Source organism: Labeo rohita, chromosome 1 (assembly GCF_022985175.1).
Source record: "Labeo rohita strain BAU-BD-2019 chromosome 1, IGBB_LRoh.1.0, whole genome shotgun sequence".
Classification (NCBI taxonomy): Eukaryota; Metazoa; Chordata; class Actinopteri; order Cypriniformes; family Cyprinidae; genus Labeo; species Labeo rohita.
This window is the reverse complement of record NC_066869.1, coordinates 36893820-36916815: the sequence shown is the minus strand read 5'-3', so window position 1 is coordinate 36916815 and position 22996 is coordinate 36893820. Positions and strand designations below refer to the sequence as shown.

Here is a 22996-nt window from a genome sequence, read left to right as displayed (position 1 = left end):
TTTCGATCGAAGTTTAATGTGTCCTATTTTCTAATGATAAAAAGCAGGCACACACAGTTTGGCTTTCACAGTGTTGGAGCGTCTGTCATTCATAAAATTCCGTCGGAGCTCCCACCCCTTGTGCATTTGTTTATTAAATGTTTTGGCAAATTTGATAGTGATGTCAGCTACACTCTTTGAAATAAAGGTTTGAAAGGGTCATTTTACAGCAATGCCATAAAAGTACCATTTTTGGGTTCCTTTCAGTGAACAGTTCTTAAAAGAACCACTTTTTTTCCATTATAAATCATCTTTATGCAGTGAAAAGGTCAACCTGACCTCATGATGAAAACATACTTATTTGAACTTTTTCACAAGACGCGAAATACGTACTGCCGTGTACATTTTGTGACCCATTCGATGTGAAATGTTCAGTGAGTGGCACTGAAAGTGATTGTTTTTTTCACAGATGAACATACAGTTTGTGAAGTTGGTTTTGTAGGTGTCACCGCAGTTCTGACTTGCAATGTCCGTTGAGTAGTGCTATGACTCTAATGATCTGTGACGTTTCAAAATAACGTACACGGTAATATGAACAAAAACGAATGTGACACAATGTTGTTTTGCTTGTTTTTCAATCTCTCATCTTTCAGCTCTTTCATCGTGAGTCATATTTTTTTTTAACAGGATTCGTACCCAATGATTCCGCATTCTAAGTCCAGTTCCGTGCTGGCTAACGAGCAAACTTGTTACATCTGGAAAGCAAAGCATATGGAGCTGTATTCATAACTGTAACGATTACAAGTGCTTTCTGCTTTACCGCCTCTAGTGTTCATTTCTGTTGGAAACTGCAGTGATATGTACTTACGGGTATGTATTTCATGTCTTTCAAGTTCCCACAGGTACGTTTTTCAGCATGAGATCGGATAGGAAAAGGTTCATGGAAACATAGATGCCATTAAAGAACCTTCATTCTTAAGATTTTAAGAGAGTAATATTATCGTCTGTGTTTAACACATTTTATTACGTTGCAATCCATACCACCATGTTCTTCAGGTTTTCTGCTGAAATCAGTGTAGAAAATGTAAAAGTCCTCAAATTGTAGTCTAAGCTTAATGAAGAGTGTGATATGACACACGGATACTTGTATGCAGTGTTGGGAAGGTTACTTTGGAAATGTAATAGGTTACAAATAGGGCTGGGCGATTTTTATCGATTTCTTTGAACTTATTGTTTTGCCACAATTTTATTTTTTTTTTTAGAAATCAACGAATCGTGATGTTGAATAGAAATTTGACCAAATGTTAGAATTAGACACTTTGACAATATGCCAATGATAACAGTAAAGAGAGAAGAACGATCCAACTGCATGTCATCGCACGTGATTTAACCGCTCACGTGACGTGCTCATATCACTAGGCGCCATTCACACAGAATGCATTTTTGTGTTGACAAAGATGTGACGTGGGCAGTGGAAGAAGAAAAACATGAAAGAAGATGGGAGTGAACTTCTTTTGACTTGTGCGCCGTGTTTTTAGGATGCCGTTTTATACATGAGATGCTGTAAGAGACGCGAGTCAAACGCGTCCATGTTTTCGTAGAAAAGCAATGGAAAAGCAGCGCAATCGAATAAAAACCTGTGAAGAACTACTACTGTATGTCTAATATTTCATGTTTGCATCATTATAACCGGCAAAAAGCTGCTGTTCATTGTTTTACAAAACATTTATAGTTAACAATAGTCTACTGGTGTTATACCTTCAGTTATTTAGAATTTGAATTGTTTTTTTTGTTTTTGGTTTTTTTTTTTTTCCTCATTTTTCTTGTATTATTTCTTAACATATACATATAAGACAAGTTTGCACAAGATGTAGTTGTATTTTATGCCTTTTTTTCTGCAAAGGTATTTAACAAGTAATTTGTTTAACGTTTACACCATGTTGACAACCTCATGTGTGGTACACTTGGAATAGAGTTTTCTTTAACTAGAGGGTTAATAAAGTAAAAGTTACTTGAATCATTTTGTAGTTACATTTTCAAGTTGATTAGTTAAAAATCGTAAAAAATCGAGAATTGGTCAAACATTCTGAAAATATCGTTTTGTTTTGTTTTTTTTGTTTTTTTTTTGCCATATTGTCCAGCCCTAGTTACAGATTACAAGTTACCCTATTTAAAATGTAATAAGTAGAGTAACTATTTCAATTACTTTAATAAAGTAATGTAACTGATTACATTTGATTACATTTAAGCTTTTAGCAGACACTTTTATCCAAAGGGACTCACAAATGGGGGCAATAGAAGCAATCAAACCAACTTTTAAAATCCTTCATCTCTTATAATAAAATTATAATTAATTGAATTTTAAAGCACAGCCGCCACAAAATCAGACTTTGGTTCCTCTTTTTACTTTGAGATCATTCAAAACAGATTTAGAGTAAATAGTGAATCCTAATACAAGTATTCGTATTTATCCCTCCTTGTAATCGTCAACTTTTTCATAAGTAACTGTAATTTGTTTAATTTTATATAACATTTAAATTTTAATAAATTACTTTTTTTTTTTTTTTTTTTTTTTCTCAGTAACTGTAACAGATTAGTTACATTTATTTTGTAATTGCATAACGGTGTTACATGTAACTAGTAACTCCCCAGCACTGCTTGTATAACAGTTGTATATTTTCTTATTTTTGATTGTTTTTATTTTAACCCTTTTAATGATTTGATAGAACTGATTGTAAATATAGTAAATAACAAATGGGAGGGAAAACTTTTGAAAAGTGTGATGTGAGGTGGCAGAGTCACAACAACATCTGACTCAATCTTTTCAAGCAGGTAGGAAAATTAATCTTGCCAAAAACCTAATCTGTGTATTAGGGCGTTTTCAGTTCTGTAGTTTGTTTGCTTTTAAACAGGAACTAAGTCACTGTGAGACTGTGCTTACCCACAGGTTTTTGTCTCCAGTGGTCCATCAACTTATTAACATGCCTATCACTTATCAACATATTTTAACCTCAAGACAATCTGTCTTTTTTTTTGATTTTTATTCTTAGTGCACATTTGAATGCTATTAGTTTATGTAAGCATGAACGGTGCAAACTAAAGAGGAAATGCACCAAATGAACTATAGGACTACACGTAGTTGTACACACACACACAAAAAAATTTCAACACGTAGAGGGTGTGAATAAATTGCAAGTTGTTCTTGTCTAGGTTTTTATTTTAGCTTATTTTGTCATTTAATTTAATTGCTTTGCCATAGTGGCTGTGCTTCATTTCAGCTATTGATGTTCATATTGGTCGTGGGAATCTGCCAGTAGGGCTGTAAAGTTGAAGAGAGTGTCATAGTGTTTTAGAGCTAGACGTAATCTTAGTGTGTCAACTCCTACTAATTTAAAGGACGCACTTGAAATGGTCGAGCCTTGTTTATCCGGCTTCATGACTCTCGTTTAGGGATGGGCAAGCTTGTATTATAAGGGCCCAGCTGGTCCCCAGAGCTAGCGTGGGTTGTTTTGTGCGTCCATTCCCGGGTTTAGTCTGGCAGTCCGATCTGTAGCAGAACAACAGCGTCTATTTTAGCGCACTCAGCTCTATGAGACACTTGGGCCCAAATCAGGACGTTGCAGAACTCCACTTAACATGAAGACAACTGTTGCTGCGTGCTCAAAATCAAGCCGGTGTCCCTGAAGGACTCTTCAGTTTTCACCTTGAGTAGGTCCGCGTCTCTCGCGCGCACACACATACGTGCGCGCAGCGGGCTGTTCTGCAGGCAAGGTGCAGCGCGGGAGATGAGCGCTGGGCTTTGTAGTGTCAGTAAGCTGTTTTAATTGGACTACGCTCCTGATCATTATTTAAACCAGTAGCGCAGTTTGAGCATTAGCACAAGCCCTCATCCCTACCTCTCAATAAACCATTCAGAAAGCATGGCCGTTTCCTTTCAGCCCAGGAACAGAGGAACAGGGACGAGTGTTAAAAGGAAAGGCTGGAGGTTTTCTCCTCTACTGCGCTGACCTGGCACCATCTTCAGAGAGAAGTGAGAGCAGACAAAAAAAGCAGAACAGACGCTCAGAAGTGCTTACAGGTGCCAGGTGTGTTGAAAGAGAAAAGGATGAAGGTGGAGAAAGAAAGGGGATGGGTTTGCGGTTGCAATAAATCATGTGATTGAGTATTATAAACCTTTTTTAGACCGTAATTTATGGTATTAGCCTTTATATGACGCTGCGTGTGAATCTACACACACACGCACACACATAGAGTATGTCCTCACCACAGCAGTAAGATGCATGTTTTATCACTCCTATGAAATATGGGTGTGAATTCAGCTGGAATTTGGCTGGATTTATGCCGTACAGACAGCCAGCTGTCAGAAAGCCAAGCATTTTGTATGTGAGTAAGTGTGTGAGAGCATTCACTTATTTTTCTGAAGTCTAAACTCAACTAGATTTTATAAAACAGATCCTAATTGCTAATTGGTCAATGCAGGATTCCAGTTGCATGAAAATACATTAGTGTTTTAGATGTATAGTCAAGGACTGTATCTTTTTGCAGAAATGTGTCACTAATTGAATTTGAAAATGCATTTTAAAGAAAATGTGTGCGTTCATTTTATTTATTGCCGTGGTAATCCTTTTATAGAGAACAGTAAGCTGTAATAAATGCTTTTATTGGTAATATTACAAAAAAAGTGACTATGTTTGCATGTGCACTACCAGTCAAATGTTTTTGTAAAATGTAATTTTTTTTTTTTTTTTTTTTAAGAATTCTCTTTTGCTCGCCAAGCCTGCATTTATTTGATCCAAAATACAGCAAAATCTGTAATATTGTGAAAATTTTTTACTATTTAAAGTAACTGATTTCTGTTTGAATATATTTTAAAATGTAATTTATTTCTGTGATCAAAGCTAAGTTTTCAGCATCATTACTCCACTCTTCAGTGTCACATGATCCATCAGTAATCATTCTAATATAGATTATAGAAATGAATTCTAGAAATGAATACTTTTATTTAGCAAGGATGCTTTATTTACATTCTTTATTTAGCAAAGATTTCTAACTTCAGATTTATACTTCAGATGCTGTTCTTCTGAACTTTATATTCATCAAAGAAACCCGAAAAAAGGTCTACTCAGCTGCTTTCTGCAACAACAGTAATATTATTATTATTATTATTATTATTATTATTATTATTATCTTTTTTAGCAGCAAATCAGAATATTAGAATGATTTCTGAAGGATCATGTGATGATGCTAAAAATTCAGCTTTAAAATCACAGGAGTACATTAAATTTTAAAATATATTCAAATAGAAATGTTATTTTAAACAGTAAAAATATTTTAAAAATTACTGTTTTTGCTGTTGTTTGGATCAAATGAATGCAGGCTCGGTGAGCAGAAGAGACTTCTTTTTAAAAAAAAAAAAAAAAAAAAACATTACAAATTTTACTGTTCAAAAACTTTTGACTAGTAGTTTATACAAATAACTGAATCATAATGTTGTCTTGATTGAACTTCGTGGCCTGAACTTTTTATTTTTACTTATTGCACACAACATATTTCTCATTGTTGGACAATTTGGTTAGGATTTGTTTTGGTCTGTAACAGTTATTATTTTTTGAATAATAATAATAATTTTGAAAAGGTTTTTGTTTTTGACCTAGGCAGCATTTAGTTGATCAAAAATGGTTAAATTAATATTGTGAAAGTGTCACAATAACACATTTTAAAATGCAATATGTTCCTGTGATGCCAAAGCAGCTGTTATTTCAGTCTTTGCATCTCATGACCCTTCAGAAGTCATTCTAATATGCTGATTTGGTGCTCATGAAAAATTTCGTATCAATGACAAAAACAGCTGTGCTACTTAATATTTTTGTGGAAACTTTTTTTTTGTTTGTTTGTTTGTTTGTTTCAGAATTGAATAGAAGTTCCAAAAAGAACATCATTATTTGAAATTAAAATCTGTTGCTGTCATTTTTGATCAGTTTGATACATCCTTGCTGAATGATAATATGAATTTCTTAGCAGAAATAAGAACACTGACCCCAACCATTTGAACAGTAGTGTGTAACTGATAGCACTAAAGGGATGCTTGTTTGTCAAAAGACAAACTATTGCACAAACTGTAAAAATAAAAACTGTTCACAGCTGTTACGTCGCTGCCAACAATGCCCTTCAGCAGTGACTATATTAATAATATAGCACAGTCTCTTGCTTGAATGAATACTACTGCTGTCCATTCATGCAATCAATAGTGTCTGAGGCATTGAGCCACAGATGGACATGGAGTTATGTTTCCTGATTACATACGTAGTGAGATGGTTTTTGAGGGAAACCATGAGGTTGGCTAAGATGAATGACGGACTCGATCTCATCCACGTATGTGGCGTTCAGGGCTGTGACGCTCTCATACACACTCTTATTGTGTTACTGTGTCTGAAAAACTTACTCTCACACTCCATTTTCATAACAAAAGAGTCTGTTTGTTTTGGCTGCTTTTGTCTGTCTCCAGGCAACCTCTCCAACAGTTCCGTTTTAAGGGCTCTACTCGCCACTTTGTATCTGGACGCGAGTATCGACCGGCAGGCCTGTGTTAACTGAACGGTCAGCAAACCTGTAGTTGGTTATGGTAAAGATGAGAATCTTAGCTATTCAGTAATTCTGATTTCATCTTCACCTTTTCTGTTAACAATTATTTAATAAAGTTAGAATTTCCCTTGCCTTTTTTAATTAAGTTTGCACTTTGCATAAACTCCCTCTCTTGTCCACCCAGATGGTTTATGACTATAAACCACAGAAATGGGTTATTTAGAAATGTCATTGTTGCAATCATGAGAATATTTAAGGGATAGTTCACCCAAAAATGAAAATTCTGTCATTAATTACTCGCCCTCATGTCGTTCCAAACCTGTAAGACCTTTGTTCAGCTGTGGAACACAAATAAAGATATTTTTGATGAAATCCAAGAGCTTTCTGATCCTGTGTAGACCAGCAACGCAACTGACAAGTTCAAGGAAATTCTTAGGAAAGTCGTTATTTTTGTTTTCTTTGCGCACAAAACGTATTCTTATAGCTTCATAACATTCCGGTTGAACCACTGATGTCACATGGACTATTTTAACGATGTCCTTACTACATTTCTGGGCCACAAAGTGTTTCAGTTGTGTTGTTGTCTATATAGGGTCAGAAAACTTAAGGATGTAATCAACTAGTGTTGTCCTAAACTGTGCAGTTTAACTGTACTGATGTTTGCCAATGATCAACCAGTGCATATTCCTTTGGTCAGTAAACAGATGCTCATTAACTGCAGTTTAATTATTTTTAGTTTTTTCAAAAACCATTTTAAGGTTTCTTCAAAGCTTTGAGAAGTCTTTTTTTTAAAAGCAAAGTAACATCAGAAGTTCTTGTGCTGCACAGTATATGCGTCAGTTTTCTGTAAATAAAGTCAAACCCAACTCTTGATCCATTGTCATTACTGAATAGGTTTAAAAAAGGACTCCATGCTCGATCTGCCCAGGGTTCATCAAAGCTGAATCCACTCGGGAGCAAACGGCATTGTGGTGCACTCCATTTCTGTGTCTGTCTTTATGAGAGCTCTATCCTGTGCTCCGGTCTTTGTATTTGTTGGAGACCAAAGCATAAGTGTGGCTTTCCTCAAACCGCATTGACCTCTCGTCTCTGTGTAAATCTCACGTCTGACGTCAGTCTTTACCAAGACCAATCTCAACTTTAGTCCCAGCCCAGCGTCACTCTGTAGAGCCTATTACTGTAAATGGGATTTGTGCTGGCCATAGAGTTAAATTTGCTAGATGCTATCTTTTGCCGGGTTAACCGAGAAGCTTGGTGTGGAGGATCAGATTGGGGGCTTATAATACCGGTTTAATCACTGTCAGACAAGCTTCAGTCGTCTCTGTATGCACGTCTGAAGAAGAGAAAGAGTGGAAAGAGACAGACCAGAGCAAAGCGTGTTTAAGTGGCCTGTGGAAGATTTGTTGGGAGGTCGGGAGAGGTAGACTGCATATTGGAGAGCGAGAGAAAGAGAGGGAGTTGATGTGTGCGTCTTTCTGGCGTCCCTTTCTTTGTGTGTTGGAGAACTGAGAGGGGTGAGAGGGAAAGCTGAACCAAGCTGAGAAACATTAGCCAAATCTTTCTCTCTCTCTCTCACTCCTGTTCTGTCACACTCTTGAACTTGCTCATTTAAACTCCTCTTACTTCCTTTCTCGCTTTTTCTCGCTTGCTCTGTTGGCTCAACTTTTCCAACTCTGACCTTCCTTCCTTTTTCTTTTTTTTGCAGCTCTCCATCTGTCCTAATAAAAAAAAAAAATAAATAAATAAATAAATAAAAAAAAAAAATAGTAGTAGTAATAGTAGTAATAGTAATAGTAAAAATAAGTAGTAATAATACATTTTTGCTGCTTGGTTTTAAGATAGATGTCTAGGTCTCCATCTGTCCTTTCATAATAATAGTAGTAGTAGTAGTAGTAGTAATAGTAGTAATAGTAGTAATAGTAGTAATAATAATAATAATAGTAATAATAATAATAATAGTAATAATAGTAATAATAGTAATAATAGTAATAGTAATAATAGTAATAATAATAATAGTAATATTAGTAGTAGTAGTAGTAGTAGTAGTAGTAGTAGTAATAAAAATAAATAATAATAATATTATTGTAATAGTAATAATAATAATAATAATAATAATAATATTTATTTATTTTTTTTATCTGTCCCTTTCATCAAATAAAATTATTTTTAATTTATTTATTTATTTAATGAAAGGGACAGATAAATAAAATAAACAAATAAATAAATAATTACTACTACTACTACTATAATGATGATGATAATAATAATAATAATAATAATAATAATAATAATAATAATAATAATAATAATAATAATATTAATATTATTATTATTATTATTATTATTATTATTATTATTATTATTATATTATTTTACATTTTTGCTGCTGTTTTCTTTTAGATAGGCATGTAGCTTGCATTTGTCCCTTTTCTAATAATATTATTATTATTATTAATAATAATAATAATAATTATTATTATTATTATTATTATTATTATTATTATTATAATGGTAATATTATTTTTGCTGCTGAGTTTTAAGATTTTTATTTATTTTTATTACTACTACTACTAGTAACAATAATAATAACAATAATAACAATAATATGAATAGTAACAATAATAAAATACAATACAACTGAAATTACAATGACTAAACTAAAAATATTTAATAAATTAAATTATTTTTTAAAACTATTAATATTTTTTTTATCAGTGCAGTGTAACAATTTTCCCAATTTATAAACCGTTGTCGGCTGAAATGAAAAGTAAAAAGGCAAAATTAATGCTGTCACCCTTTTATTCTCTTGCTGTTATTTTCCTTGCTCTGTTCGTCCTCCTTTTTGAATTAGTAATACAAAGTGCTTCAGCTGAGGAACTTGTGTGTGAGCATGAATGTCAATGTTTTCTGGAGGGTAATGTCAGTACTCAATTTGAGTTGGCAGAGTTGTTTTTTTCTGTCCTCATAATGTGGAGAAGGCTGTGCCTGTTTTTGTAGTGTGTAGGGGGAGAGCAAGAGAGGACCCTGGAATCGTGTGACAGTAGAAGCTAACGATGGATAGATGGGCTCAGGCAGGAGGGAAGGATGGAGCAGGAATGGACAGATAAAGCTGATGCACTCTGAAGCTCAGAGGAAAATCAATAGTAGCTGAGAGGGGAAGCCTCAGTCCCCTGCCTCTCTCTCCCTCTCTCTCTTTCCATTTTCCCTGGATCTCTTTCCTTCCCATAACATCAGTCAGGACACCTCTCGTCTGCCCCTTCCCCCACAATGACACCAGGGTCTCCTCTTCCTTCTTCTCGATGGTTTGTGGAGAAATGAGCTCCGAAATGAATGCTCTCTGAGCACCATTCAAGCAAAAATTGTTTTGCCATATAAGTAAACCATGGCCATCTGCTGATTAAGTTGAACTGCAAACCTAATCATCTGACCTTTTGCTTATGAGTCGCATGCATGATTCAATCTGAAATGTGTATAAATCATCAAACTGAACAAAATGTTTGTCATGGCTTTAACAGCTTAAGTGGAAAATGTGCAGTCAGAAATTACAATGTGTAGTGTTGAGTGTGTGTGTGGTGTTGTTGTGTTTTTTTTTTTTTTTTTTTTTGGCGGGGGTTACAAAAAATGTGAACTACTTTAGTTAATATAATTAACATTGCTGTTTAAAAGTTTGGGTTAGTGATATATATATAATATATATATATATATATATATATATATATATATATATATATATATATATATATATATATATATATATATATATTTTTTTTTTTTTTTTTTTTTCTATTTTATTATATATATTTTTTAAGATGTATTTTGGGGCTTTTTTATGCCTTTATTTGGACAGGGCAGTGTAGATCAGACAGGAAAGTATTGGGTGAAGAGAGAGGGTAGTGGGATCGGCAAAGGACCACAAGCTGGGATTCGAATGTATGTCGTTGCACTAACTGCGAGGCTATTAGTGCCGACTTTTTTTTTTTTTTTTTTTTTTTTTTTAAATTAAGAAATGTTTCTTGAACAGCAAATCGCCATATTAGAATTATTTCTTAAGAATCATCAGACACTGAAAACTGGAGTAATGATGCTGAAAATTCAGCTTAGCCATCACAGGAATAAATGTTAAAATATATTACAATATAAAAGCTATTTTAAGTTATATTATTATTTTACAGTTATACTGTTTTATTATGTTTAAAAAAAAAATGAGCCTTGGTAATCATAAGACAGACCCAATCTTACCAAAGTTTTGAGCAGTAGTGTATTCATATTTTAAAAATATTATATTAAAATACAGTTTGATCAATTAGAAACATGTACTTTATAAAAAGTTAAGTACTTTTTTTTTTTTTTTTTTTTTTTTTTTTTTTTTTTTCCCAAAATTCTTTAAAAAGAAAGAAAAGCTTTTGTAACATTATACACTATACCATTCAAAAGCTTGGTGTTAGTAGCATTTATATTTTATTTATTTATTTATTTATTTGGAAAGAAATTATAGAAATGAATACTTTTATTTAGCAATGATGCTTTAAATTGATCAAAAGTGATGATAAAGACATTTATAATGTTACAAAAGATTTCTATTTCAGATAAATGCTGTTCTTCTGAACTTTCTGTTCATCAAAGAAACCTGAAAAAATTCTACTCAGCTGTTTTTAACACAATAGCAATAATAACAACAACAACAATAATAATAAATAGTATTTGAACAGCAAATCAGAATATTAGAATGATTTCTCAAGGACCATGTGACTGGAGTAATGATAATAAAAATTCAGCTTTGAAAACACAGGAATAAATTACACTTTAAAATTTATTAAAATAAAAAAACAATTATTTTAAATAGTGAAAGCATTTCAAAATTGTACAGTTTCTGTACTCAAATTCAGGCTTGGTGAGCAGAAGAGACTTTTAAAAAAAACATTAAAAATCTTACTGTTCACTTGAAAACTGCGTTTTAAACGCGCTACTCTTGTGCAAGATTCTGCAAAAGACGTGAGCACAACGGTCATACACATCATGTATGCAGTAGTATGTGTAGTCGGCGATATACAGATGTGGAAAGTAATGGGAAAGTATTAATGATATTAAAAAAATGAAATGATCAATATGGGAAAATTTTATCGGTTAGCGGTTCTGATTTCGGTTTTGAATACTTCGATTAATTGTCCAGCCCTAGATAGAGACCTTTGAAATATATATATTTTTTTTAATTGGTGCAGTGCTGCTTAACTCCGTATTAGTCGTGCTGGTGTATGAGGTGTGCTCTCATTGTTAAATTGATTTTAAAGGTGCCCTAAAAAATGAATGTTAAAAAGGAATAAACGACTGTCTCTGTCCCAGCCAGCGTCCCTCTGTCTTCTGCTGAGTGTGTCGTGCTTGCGGTGATTTTCAAGGTTTATTCTCTTTCCCTCTGTGGGCCTCTTTCTCTTCCTCTCTTCCTCCTTCCTCTTCTTGCCTTCCCCTCCGTTATCATTGCAAAAAGTGTGTATATTGCTCATTTTATGTCTCTTACATCATGTATGCCTTGTATCTTTCACAGCATGTCATCAATGAGTTTGTTCTGTAACTGTGGACTGAAAATGCGTCATGATGGTGCAACAGTAGAACAGAACAACCACGGGACACGTTATACACAAACACACAGTCAGACTTCAGCAGGAAGGTTATGAATGTTTCTGACTGACAACGTCCTTATCGGTCCAGTTTTATAATAGAAAACTGTCATATCAGGGCTAAACAATTTCACTAGCCAACCCAAAAGAATGCTATATAATTAAATTAATAAAATAATATAATATGATTTTATTTTATTTTGTATAAGAAGTCAATAAATGTTTATTTACCAAACTGAAAATTTAAAAGGGTAATTCACCCCAAAATGAAAATTCTGTCATTAATTACTCACCCTCAAGTCGTTTCAAACCTGTAAGACTTTTGTTTATCTTCGGAACACAAATTAAGATATTTTTGATGAAATCCGATGAGGGTAAGTAATTACTTAGAGAATTTTAATTTTTGTGTGAAGTATCCCTTTAAATATGAATTGTAATTCAAATTTATAAACACTCATTTTGGAAAATAACTGGGCAAATTGTTATTATTATTAAAAAATTATTTAGCTATTGCTTTAGGCTATTGTAGTAAGCAATTCAGTGTTTCTGAAATCTTCCCAATAGTTAACAGTGCAATTTAATGTCCACTTTTCACAGTGCAAGTAATTCCCAATGGATACATTGAGTCCTAAAATATTCAAGTCCACTTCACAAGTAAAATGGGTTTTTGAGGGGTGTTTCATGCTGACCTCAATGCTTGAGACCCTCTTGAGAAACTCTAAAAATGGCGCACATTTTAATTCTTTGAATTGAAATAAAATGCATTTTCATGCTCTTTTTCAGATATTTAGTTGCCCATGGCAACAGCTGGCATGACTACAGAGGGTTTTAAATATTGAACTGAAATCATCATCACTCCGCAAGAAATTTGTTAGTCTGTCAGATATTTTATCATGTTTCTGTCACTCGAAACATGATTCTGTCAGCGTGAAAATTTACCTTTATTGCAAGGACATCTCTAGTTGATGAGACTCGTCTGTCTGGTAGATTGAAGATGGTTTAATTAGTAACAGTCGGCCACACACAGACCACGTACACACTGAGGCTAAATACGAGTCTGACTTTGCTTCACGGTGCTTTTTTTGTACAAACAAAATTTAATTATGGCAATCACATTCAAAATAAATCTTTTTTTTTTTTTTTTTTTTTTATACATGTTTTCAGAACACCCCTTCTTAGTGTATGTTACTTTCAACCTGGTTTATGAGTGATACTACAAAATTTTTCTGTATTTAATTTTTTTCAGTATTCTGTAACATAACATTGGGAAAGATGTTATTTAAATGATGCTATCGGCACACTTTCATTCCCTTTAAAGAGGTCATGACGTTTTTTGTTTTTTCCTTGAGGTTTATTTATAATGTTAAAAACAAATGTGTGGAAATATGATCATTTTCAACCCTCATTCTGACCATCTGTCTAAAACGTCCTGTTTTTAAGAGGTGGGTTCTTTTAAAGGGGTCATGCCTGCTGGTGTGGCGTCACACCCACAGAAAGGCCCACAGAGGCTGCTCCCACGAAAGTTGATTGACATGAGCGTCTTACCTCAGATCAGCTGTAACAGTCCGACCTCCATTGTTTCGCTGCCAGAGCAGGGATATAAGTTAGACAACAATATCTTCGATTGAGCGATTGAGGTGTTGCGTTGCTGGATGTAATAAACATAGTGGTTGTCATTTACTCCCGACATCTAAGTTGTCGAAGATACAGTGGATTAATTTTGTTTGTGTAGGGAATGTGTCTCCCGATCTACATAAATGTGTCTATGTTCGGGCAAATCATTCATGATCCAGCTTCACCTACAGCAGAAGTGAGTATAAGGGGTTTTTAATAACATGCTAGTTGGCAAGTTCAGGGGCTAAACGCGGCTAAAGTAAACAGGCTCATCACTCCACAGAGAGAAGAGAGGGGTGGGGCAAGCAGAGCTCATTAACATTTTAAAGCAGCCTTGACCAGAACAGGATGAGTTTTGCAGACCTGTTTTTTGGCAAGGTAAAAAGGGTGTTGTTTTACACAATCATTGAGAATTTTTAACCAAAGTATATGATAGACTTTTCATTAAGACCCTAAAGAATCATATCAACCTGTGGAAAATGGGCATCCGATGACCACCTTTAAGGCTTCTCAGTAATTGGCCACTGTTATGATTGGCTAGGATCATTGCATAGGAAACCGTATCAATGCCCCCTCACTTTTGCATATGATTTTGTTGGCAAAAAAAAGGTCATTTCCAGACAAAGCGTTATGAAACCATTTACTTACAGTTTGAGATGCAGCTGCAGTCAGCTCTAGCCCTGCTTCATCTTTTAACAAATGTTTCTTTGTGAACTTTCCATGACACTGTGTCTCGTTTACACAACAAAATTCTCCAAACAATCCTCAGACATGATCTAGGATTCCATTAAAAATAAACTATCCACTTGTTCCTTACGCTGGATTGGTTAGATTATACAGGAATACCCGGAAGACGCGTGACTCGCATTCTTTAACGTTCTGCCTGGAAATAAAAATGCTGTGGCGCCAAACCTCTCTTGAGAAAGAAGAAAGCCGTCGTGTTTACAACTATGATGACAAGCGCTTATCAGAATCAACTAAATGCTGGAATTTCAAAAGTATGTGAAAAATGTAAAGTTCACAGCATAGAATCTTTAAAATGTATCTGAGTTTTATACACCGGTCTGGTATTGTGGCGATGTTTCTATGTTCCTAAACATGACACGGCACAAAACAAAATGTGATTGGTTGCTTTACCAGTCAGTCATATGGCCTCTTGGGCAGGCCAGGATCATTCAAATGTTCCCAGACCTTCTGCCGTCAGTCTGAAGGTCTTGGTAGTGAGACTAGCTGTAAAGCGACTGAGTGCTAGTGGGCAGGGCCTGTGGTGAGAAGATGACTATTTGTCGATGCCTTGCTTTGGAGGCAGTGTTTTATGCAAATATTTGTGCTTGGGTCACATCACCTTGCACCTCAAATCCAAATAAGATGTTTTTGGCGCTTGATTACATAAATCAGGGGTGCCCAACCCTGTTCCTGGATATCGACCCTCCTGCAGAGTTTAGTTCCAACCCTAATCAAACACACCTGTCTGTAATTATCAAGTGCTCCTTTAGATCCTAATTAGCTGGATCAGGTGTGTTTGGTCAGGGTTGGAGCTGAACTCTGCAGGAAGGTCAATCTCCAGGTCCTTTGTTTATGATGTTGAGGACGACTTAAGCTATGAAAACTTGCTGGATGTTTTAATGGTAAAAGGACCTCTTAAATGCCAACAGAACGAGGCAAATTTAATTTCTCATGTCGTGACCCCTTTAAAGCACTACTGCTTAAAAAACAAAGCTCAATGTCCAACAATGGATTAATTTCAAAGTGTAATCGACTAGTTTATCAAGAGTTTACTTGATGATAAACTAGTCAATCTCACTTCGGATTATTCAGTAGCTGGTTGTGCATGATATGGTTTGTGTTCGCTTGTGCGCTGTCAATATCCTCCTCATACTCAGGTTCATTTCTCTGTTGCTCCTGCTCTCCCTGTTATCTCAGAGTCGTCAGTCACTCCTTGCTTCACTCACTTGCTCTGTCATTGAGAGAAAAGAGACTAAAAAGAACTTATGGTGACAGAAAAATAGACGTGCGAGTTCAAATAAAAAGCTTTTTTGTGGGCACTTCACACACTCCACGCTCGTACACACAAGCGTCCTTGTCCTTGGAGAGTTTTTTTGGGAGTGTTCAAGGGTAATCCTGCGCTTGTCTGATGAAACGTTCACAGAGACACTGGAAACACGCAAACAAACACAGACGGGCAAAAAAATAAAATACAGAAACGAAGACACAAAGAAAACAAAAGGCTTTGGATGTGTTATTATGAAAGCGTCGCACTATAATCTAGGATTAATGTATTTATCATCGTTCTCTCTTGCGTATCTTTCCATCACAACAACAACATGATGTTGTCATCACCAGTGGACAAACATTTACTTTGGAGACATCTAGAACACCTTTATCGTTGATTATAAGATTGGCGTTAAAGTAAATACGGTTTATCCTTTAGAAACCGTCATTCCAATACAGTATTACAAGAGCTTGCACTGCGGAATTACGTTTTGTAGAAATCATAATATGATAGTGATTGTGATTACATTAATGTAATAACACACCAGGCAAGATTAAAGTAGTGCCCAGATGTCTCAACATGCTGCCGATATCCTGTAAAGCTGCAGGATCAAGAGTCTGTTTTTGGACCTGTTGAAGCTGTTGACTGCCAAACATGGCATACAAGCTGTAAATAATTATGCTGTATCACATGTTTGTAGTATTTTAGAGGCTTCACTATGCTTGGCTGTTGAGTTAACTGTTTTTGTGCTGTCTCTAGGTGCAATGGGAGGAGTATACCACTATCATTCAGAGCATGCGTGTGCAGACACCACTGACAAGGTAAGAGATTGCTTCTTATAGCCGGTTACTAATGTAGACTAACAAACAGCCAAATTCTTTATTCCTAATATTGATTTGTGCAGAGGATTTAGCAGTGCTTCTCAAGGCTCTGGACTACAAATGGATTGAAAATTTAAAATCTAGTCTCCATTTAAAAACAGAATCCAGTTTTTGTGTTTGTTAGTATAGGGGTTTGTGAGGTTTATCTGGTAAATCATATTTTAAAGCTAGTTTTGTTTTTGGTACAATACTTTCTCTTGCCCCAGCTATTGTGCAGTGACAGATTAAGGTTGTACACAGCCAGTGTAGTCTGTTTCTCGAACTAGGCGCTTGTATGAGTCTGTTCATTTTAGCAATTCAGACACATACTGCTATTAGCTTACTGTGTTGTGTTGTGCTCAGTTTTGCCAGTAGTACTTTATCAAAAACAAAAAAAGTTTGGATATAATTGCTTATCAATTGAAAGGAGTAAAAAAAATTTCTTAAACTATTGCTGTTATTCAGCATGAATAAAAATTGTTTCCATAAAAAATGTTTAGCAGTATAACTTTTTTAAAACATTAATATGCTATCTTTTCTGAGCACCAAATTGGCATTTTATCAAAATTGGTACTTTATTAAAAATGAAAAATGTTTGGTTAGAATTGCTTTATAAATTTAAGGCCAGTTATTGGATTGCATTCATTTCTATAAATACACAGCCGTTGAAAAGAGCAATATTTTTTTTTTTGCTTTGCTTTAACTGTTGATATTATTCAGTATGAATGCATTAAATTATAAAAACTTTATTCATGAAATAATCCTGAAAAAATAACTGTTTCCAAAAAAACAAAAAAGAAAAAGAAAAAAAAAAATATCAGTATAGCTGTTTTAAATATTAATAATAAGAAATCATTCTTGAGCACTAAGTCAGCCTTTTATCAGAATTGGTACTTTATTATTTATTAGTTATTGGATTGCATTAATTTCTGCATATACACAACCGTCTAAAACAGAAACTTTTTTTCTTAAACTATTGCTATTCAATATGTACGCATTAAATTATAAAAACTTTATTCATGTAAGAATCTTAAGAAAACCAAACTGGCATATTGCAATAATTTCTGAAGGATCGTGTGACTCTCAAGACTGGAATAATGGTTGCTGGAAATTCAGCTTTGCCATTGCAGGAATGAAATGCATTTTATTTATTTATTTCTATAATATATAAACGCTATATATGTATATATTATATTATAATATATTATTATATAATACTATATTATATTATATTTTCATGTTTCACAATATTATTTTTACTCTGCTTTTTTTAATCAAATAAATGCAGACTTGTGAGCATTAACTTCTTTCAAAAACACAATCTTACCAGCTACAAACTTTTAGTTAGTTATGACGCATTATGAACCACATAAATTAAAGGGATAGTTCACCCAAAAATTAAAATTCTGTCATTAATTACGCACCCTCATGTCATTCCAAACCTCAGGTTGTTCCAAATATATCGTGGTACAGTCGTGAAGACTGACACACAAAAGAAGAAATTGTTGAATAAGGTTATTTTTGTTTTCTTTGTGCACAAAAAGTATTATCGTAACTTTATAAAATAAAGATTGAACCACTGATGTCACATGGACTATTTTATCAATGTCCTTACTATCTTTCTGGGCCTTGAACGTGGTAGTTGGCATTGCTCTCTATGCAGGGTCAGAAAGCTCTCTGAATTCATCTAAAATATCTTAATTTGTGTTCAGAAGATGAACAAAGGTCTTACGGGTTTGGAACGACATGAGGGTGAATAATTAATGACAGAATTTTCATTTTTAGGTGAACTATCCCTTTAACAATGAACAATAATTTTATAAACTGTACTTAATAAAAAGAAATAGTATTGTTTTAGTGTCACAAAACCACTTTAAAAAATTCAAACCATATATTTTAATATATTTCATACATTTTTATTTTAACCAGCATACACATTTGCATTGAGAAGTGTGATGTTCAGTCATTGCTGGCTTTTTAAAATTAAAAGTGAGAGGGAGGGAAGACAAAAAAACAAAAGGCAGTTCCTGCCCAGTTTTACTCTGCTGTGTTTACAGGCAAAGGGAGGAGGAGGAAGGCAAGCTGACTGCAGCTCTCTGATTGGTTAGAACGGCCTCTGGGGGCGGACCTGTCCCTGTGAGGGAGGGCAAGGGGGAAGGGGAGGAATGCAAGCGGGCGGCGGGAGAGGAAGAAGGGATGATGTGGGAGAGAGAGAGGAAGAGGAAAGCATGGAAAGGGGGAGCGGGGGCACTAATGATTTCACCTCCAGCTGTGGGACACGGAGAGAGGGGAACAGTGGCAGAGAAATGGATGGCTGTCGAAATGAAGGGAGTGGAAAAAGACCGGTGGGGCTGTGTTGGTGCGAGCAGGAGACTGAGTTATGGCCGAATGAGACTAAGGGAATTTGGGCTGTGTTTCTGAGAGGATTTTGAGCCATGAAATGCTTTTGCTGCTCTTAGTGGCAGAAAAGAAACCAGGCCAACAACTCTTACCATTTCCTGTTTTTGACAAATGTGTGTGTGAGAGAGAGATACACACATCACACACACAGACAGAACAGAAGAGTGTTTGGGCCCGTGGGTAACTGCGTCTCATCCTGTGTGTGCTGACTGTTCAGAACTAAACAAAGCATATTTGGGGTGTGTGGTGTGCGTTTTGAAAGCTATGTGCTCGCTGCTGGCCGTCTATATGAACAGCAGAACGGGACGTGTTGGCTCTTGGGAGGTCCTGAATATAGAGTGCTGAAACTGAGACGTGTGTGAGAGTGTGTGTGTCCATTCCTAGGCCTCCGCACAGGCAGAAACAAGCTCTCCATGGTCTAGAATGTAGAGGCGGCCTCAAATGGGTTTGCCTGTCAGAGGGAGGAAAAGAGGGAGGAGAAATGAAAGGCTGGAAAATAATGAGACGGAGGAGGAGATGAGGGGGACCCGCTTATTCGGAGCACTTTCATAAAGTCCCAGCGTTTGAAGAGCAGTCACCCAGCGCAAGGACTCTATAGACTCAGCCTATTAAATATTAAAGTATTACACTGAAACAGAAGCACATTGTGGATTCTCACATCAAAGCAGCGCTTTGGCGTGTGAGGATGTGGAATCTCCTGCTGATTGTTGTTTCGGAAGGTTGGAAAATGCGGCATCTCGTGATGTTGGTGCAGTTCGATATTTTAATATTCCCCCTCCAGATGCATTGATTATTTAAGAACATGTGAAAGTCTATGATTGCAATAATATGATGCTAATGTTGTTATTGGGTAGGGATGGGTCACAATGGTTGCCTACTCACCCAACAGCCAGCTAAAGGAAGCTTACTATTATTAACAACAACAACAACAACAACAACAACAACAACAACAACAACAATAAATAATAAATACATAAATAATAAATACATAAATAATAATAATAAATAATAAATACATAAATAATAATAATAAATAATAAATACATAAATAATAATAATAAATACATAAATAATTAAATAATAATAATAAATACATAAATAATTAAATAATAATAATAAATACATAAATAATTAAATAATAATAAATACATAATAATACATAATAAATGTGACCCTGGACCACAAAACCAATCTTAAGTAGCATGGGTATATTTGTAGCAATAGCCAAAAAGAATAATGGTCATAATAGTAGTAATAGTAATAATAATAGTAGTAATAATAATAATAAATGTGACCCTGGACCACAAAACCAATTTTAAGTAGCACGGGTATATTTGTAGCAATAGCCAAAAATACATTGTATGGGTCAAAATTATTGATTATTCTTTTATGCCAAAAATTATTAGGATATTAAGTAAAGATCATGTATAGTAATATGCATTGCTACGAACTTCATTTGGATAACTTTAAAGGAAATTTTCTCAATATTTAATTATATTTAGATTTGCGGAATTTAATCGCAAACCAGTCAGGGTGCATGTTACAGAACCAAGTGTATTAATAAAAAATAAAAAAATAAAAAAAAAAGTCAGATTCCCAATTTGGAATTGGACTCTGTTGGAATTGCTCAGTTGTTTCTTCTCCAAAATGAAAAACATGCTCAAACTCGTGAAACTTTGCACACACAACAAAAGTGGTTAAAATTAACATCTGATATGGGTTTCAGAACTGGGTGTGGCAAAATGGCTCAGTAGCGCCACCTATAAAATTTCAACGAAGTGCCCCTCGAGCTATGTTTTACATGCATGTATGAAATTCAGTAGACACATGTAACACACCAATACCTACAAAAAAGTTCCAGTCAGTTAGCCAGTGGTCAGTCTAATCTAAGTTGGTATAACTCAGCCATACAATGTCTAATCTGCCCCAAACTTCACACGTTCAATAAGAGTCCTGATCTGAACACATATAAAGGCCAATATTGTGTTATGCATGGCGTCTCATGCCACACATAATGTTCAAAATGGACACTGACATTGTGCCAACAGACAAGACAGAGCAGGTTACTTTAGCTATGAAACAATCTCTCAGCTTTCAGATTTTGTAGTTTTGTAAGAAATTTAAACAAATACAGTTTTGTTGCTCTTTAATGTTGTGGAAAATCGCTGTAGCGCCTCAGTTCAAGAATGGCACATGAACAGATCATCTCTTCTACTAGTTATAGTATGAAATAAACATGAATGAACATCAGAAGGTGTCTTGTTTTAACCGTGGAAGGACATCAGTACACACCATTTTCAAGTTCAAGCCCACCAACATTAATCTATTCTCCTGTCTAGTTTATTTGTCGGGCAGATTTGTCGTTATGATTGATCAGATCGCCTGCCAGTCAAACTCCTTGCAAAGGGTCAATTGTTATCTATATTTGCAGAACATTTTGTCAGACAATTCTTGGACTTTTATTGGACACTGGGAGTTTTTAAGTCAAAAATGAATTGTAGAGATGCTGGTTCAGGTATGTGTACCATTACAAGTATATGTATGAAAGCATTTTTTAGTAGTTGTATTTGCGTTGTAGCACTAAAAATGTTGTACTCGGGGCAGCATAGTGGTTAAAGATCTGAGCTGGTAAAAGGTTAAATCCCACATAATTGATCCTTGAACAGCTACCATTGTGCCCTTCTGCAAGGCACTTAACCCCAGATATCGAAGTAATCTGTCACTTTGGGCAAAAGTACTAGGGCCACAAGAGTACCTTAAGACCAAGTAGAAATACCAACTGGTGAGTTGCTTTTTGAAATATTTTGTGTATAACCACTACAGAGAGAACTATAAAACAACCATTTTTTTTTTTCTTTCACGTGCACTAATGGTGGCTTACTTGCTCCATAGCAGCTTCACAAATTGTGACACTGAATTGACACCATATTTAATTTTGTAATCCAAAAGAGAGGGAGTTCCCTGTGCTCTACAACAGAAAAATCTTATCTAGCTGTATTCATCCTGATGGCTGGTTGTAGTCCGTGTATAACAGAAATTTCCGCTTTATCACTTAGATGCCATCCTCCAGAAGATTTCTGTGAAATCCTGGATGCAAATGCACAACTCTTACTATGAAGGTTTAGCCAAGGAATATTATTTAGGTCATGCTTCTTGGTCGCCTTAAAGTATCCTGTCATGGATCCTAATTAATATTCCCGAGGCAAACCTTCACCAATTTGAAACTGAACATTCGTTGTGCCAGTCACTTTATTGCAAGACTTTGATAGTATAACCATGCCATACTTTATGATATAAGATAGTTATATGTGTTGGTTTTCTAGTGGCTTAGTTGAGTTAACCAGCCATTAAGTTCACAAAAATGCTCCTTAAACACAAATGTTAAGATGAATTGGTATCAGAACCAGAATCTGTAAATCCCTCATGATTCCCAGCCTTAGTTATCCACAGCAGTGCTGACTGCTCTCAGATCGCATGGATATATAGTAGCTGGGTGTTCAGCACTTTGCCAAGCTGCCTCACAATAGCAGTGGTTATTCCCTGTAGATAGTGTGGCCCCCCCAGGCAGAGCGAGCTTGGTATTTGTTGAGCATGTGATGGCGGGTCCTGGAGCTGTAGTTTTTAAGCTCTCACATACTCGTGTGGCTCCGCTACGATAAATGCATTCAAAACATGAAACCACCGAGTATGTTAAAAGTTTTTCTCTAATCTTCTCCTTACAATTTCAAATGCATGCATGAATGTTCAGATTTTGTTCTCTGTACCCCTCACCCACTCGTCTCCCCCAAACACGGATGTACGGCCCCATTAATGTTTCATACTAATGGACCTGTCTGACCGGGTTTGAACAGATGTGTGTGTGTGTCTGTATTTGAGTCATGCATCTCTGCTGCTGTTTGGCTTTGTCCCGAAGTCTCGTGTGATCCTGTGCCTGTACGTGCATTTTGTACGTTTTG

At 35.2% G+C, this 22996-nt stretch overlaps 1 protein-coding gene across 3 annotated transcripts in view; it reads left to right on the top strand.

Annotated features, from left to right (window-relative positions):
• rnf38 (ring finger protein 38) overlaps nucleotides 1-22996 on the top strand; it is a 40663-nt gene that overhangs the window by 4618 nt on the left and 13049 nt on the right. For all 3 annotated transcript variants that reach the window (XM_051113522.1, XM_051113529.1, XM_051113513.1), the window contains exon 3: nucleotides 16540-16601. In XM_051113522.1, the coding sequence (XP_050969479.1) occupies nucleotides 16540-16601 (62 nt within the window). The remainder of the gene's footprint in view (nucleotides 1-16539; nucleotides 16602-22996) is intronic.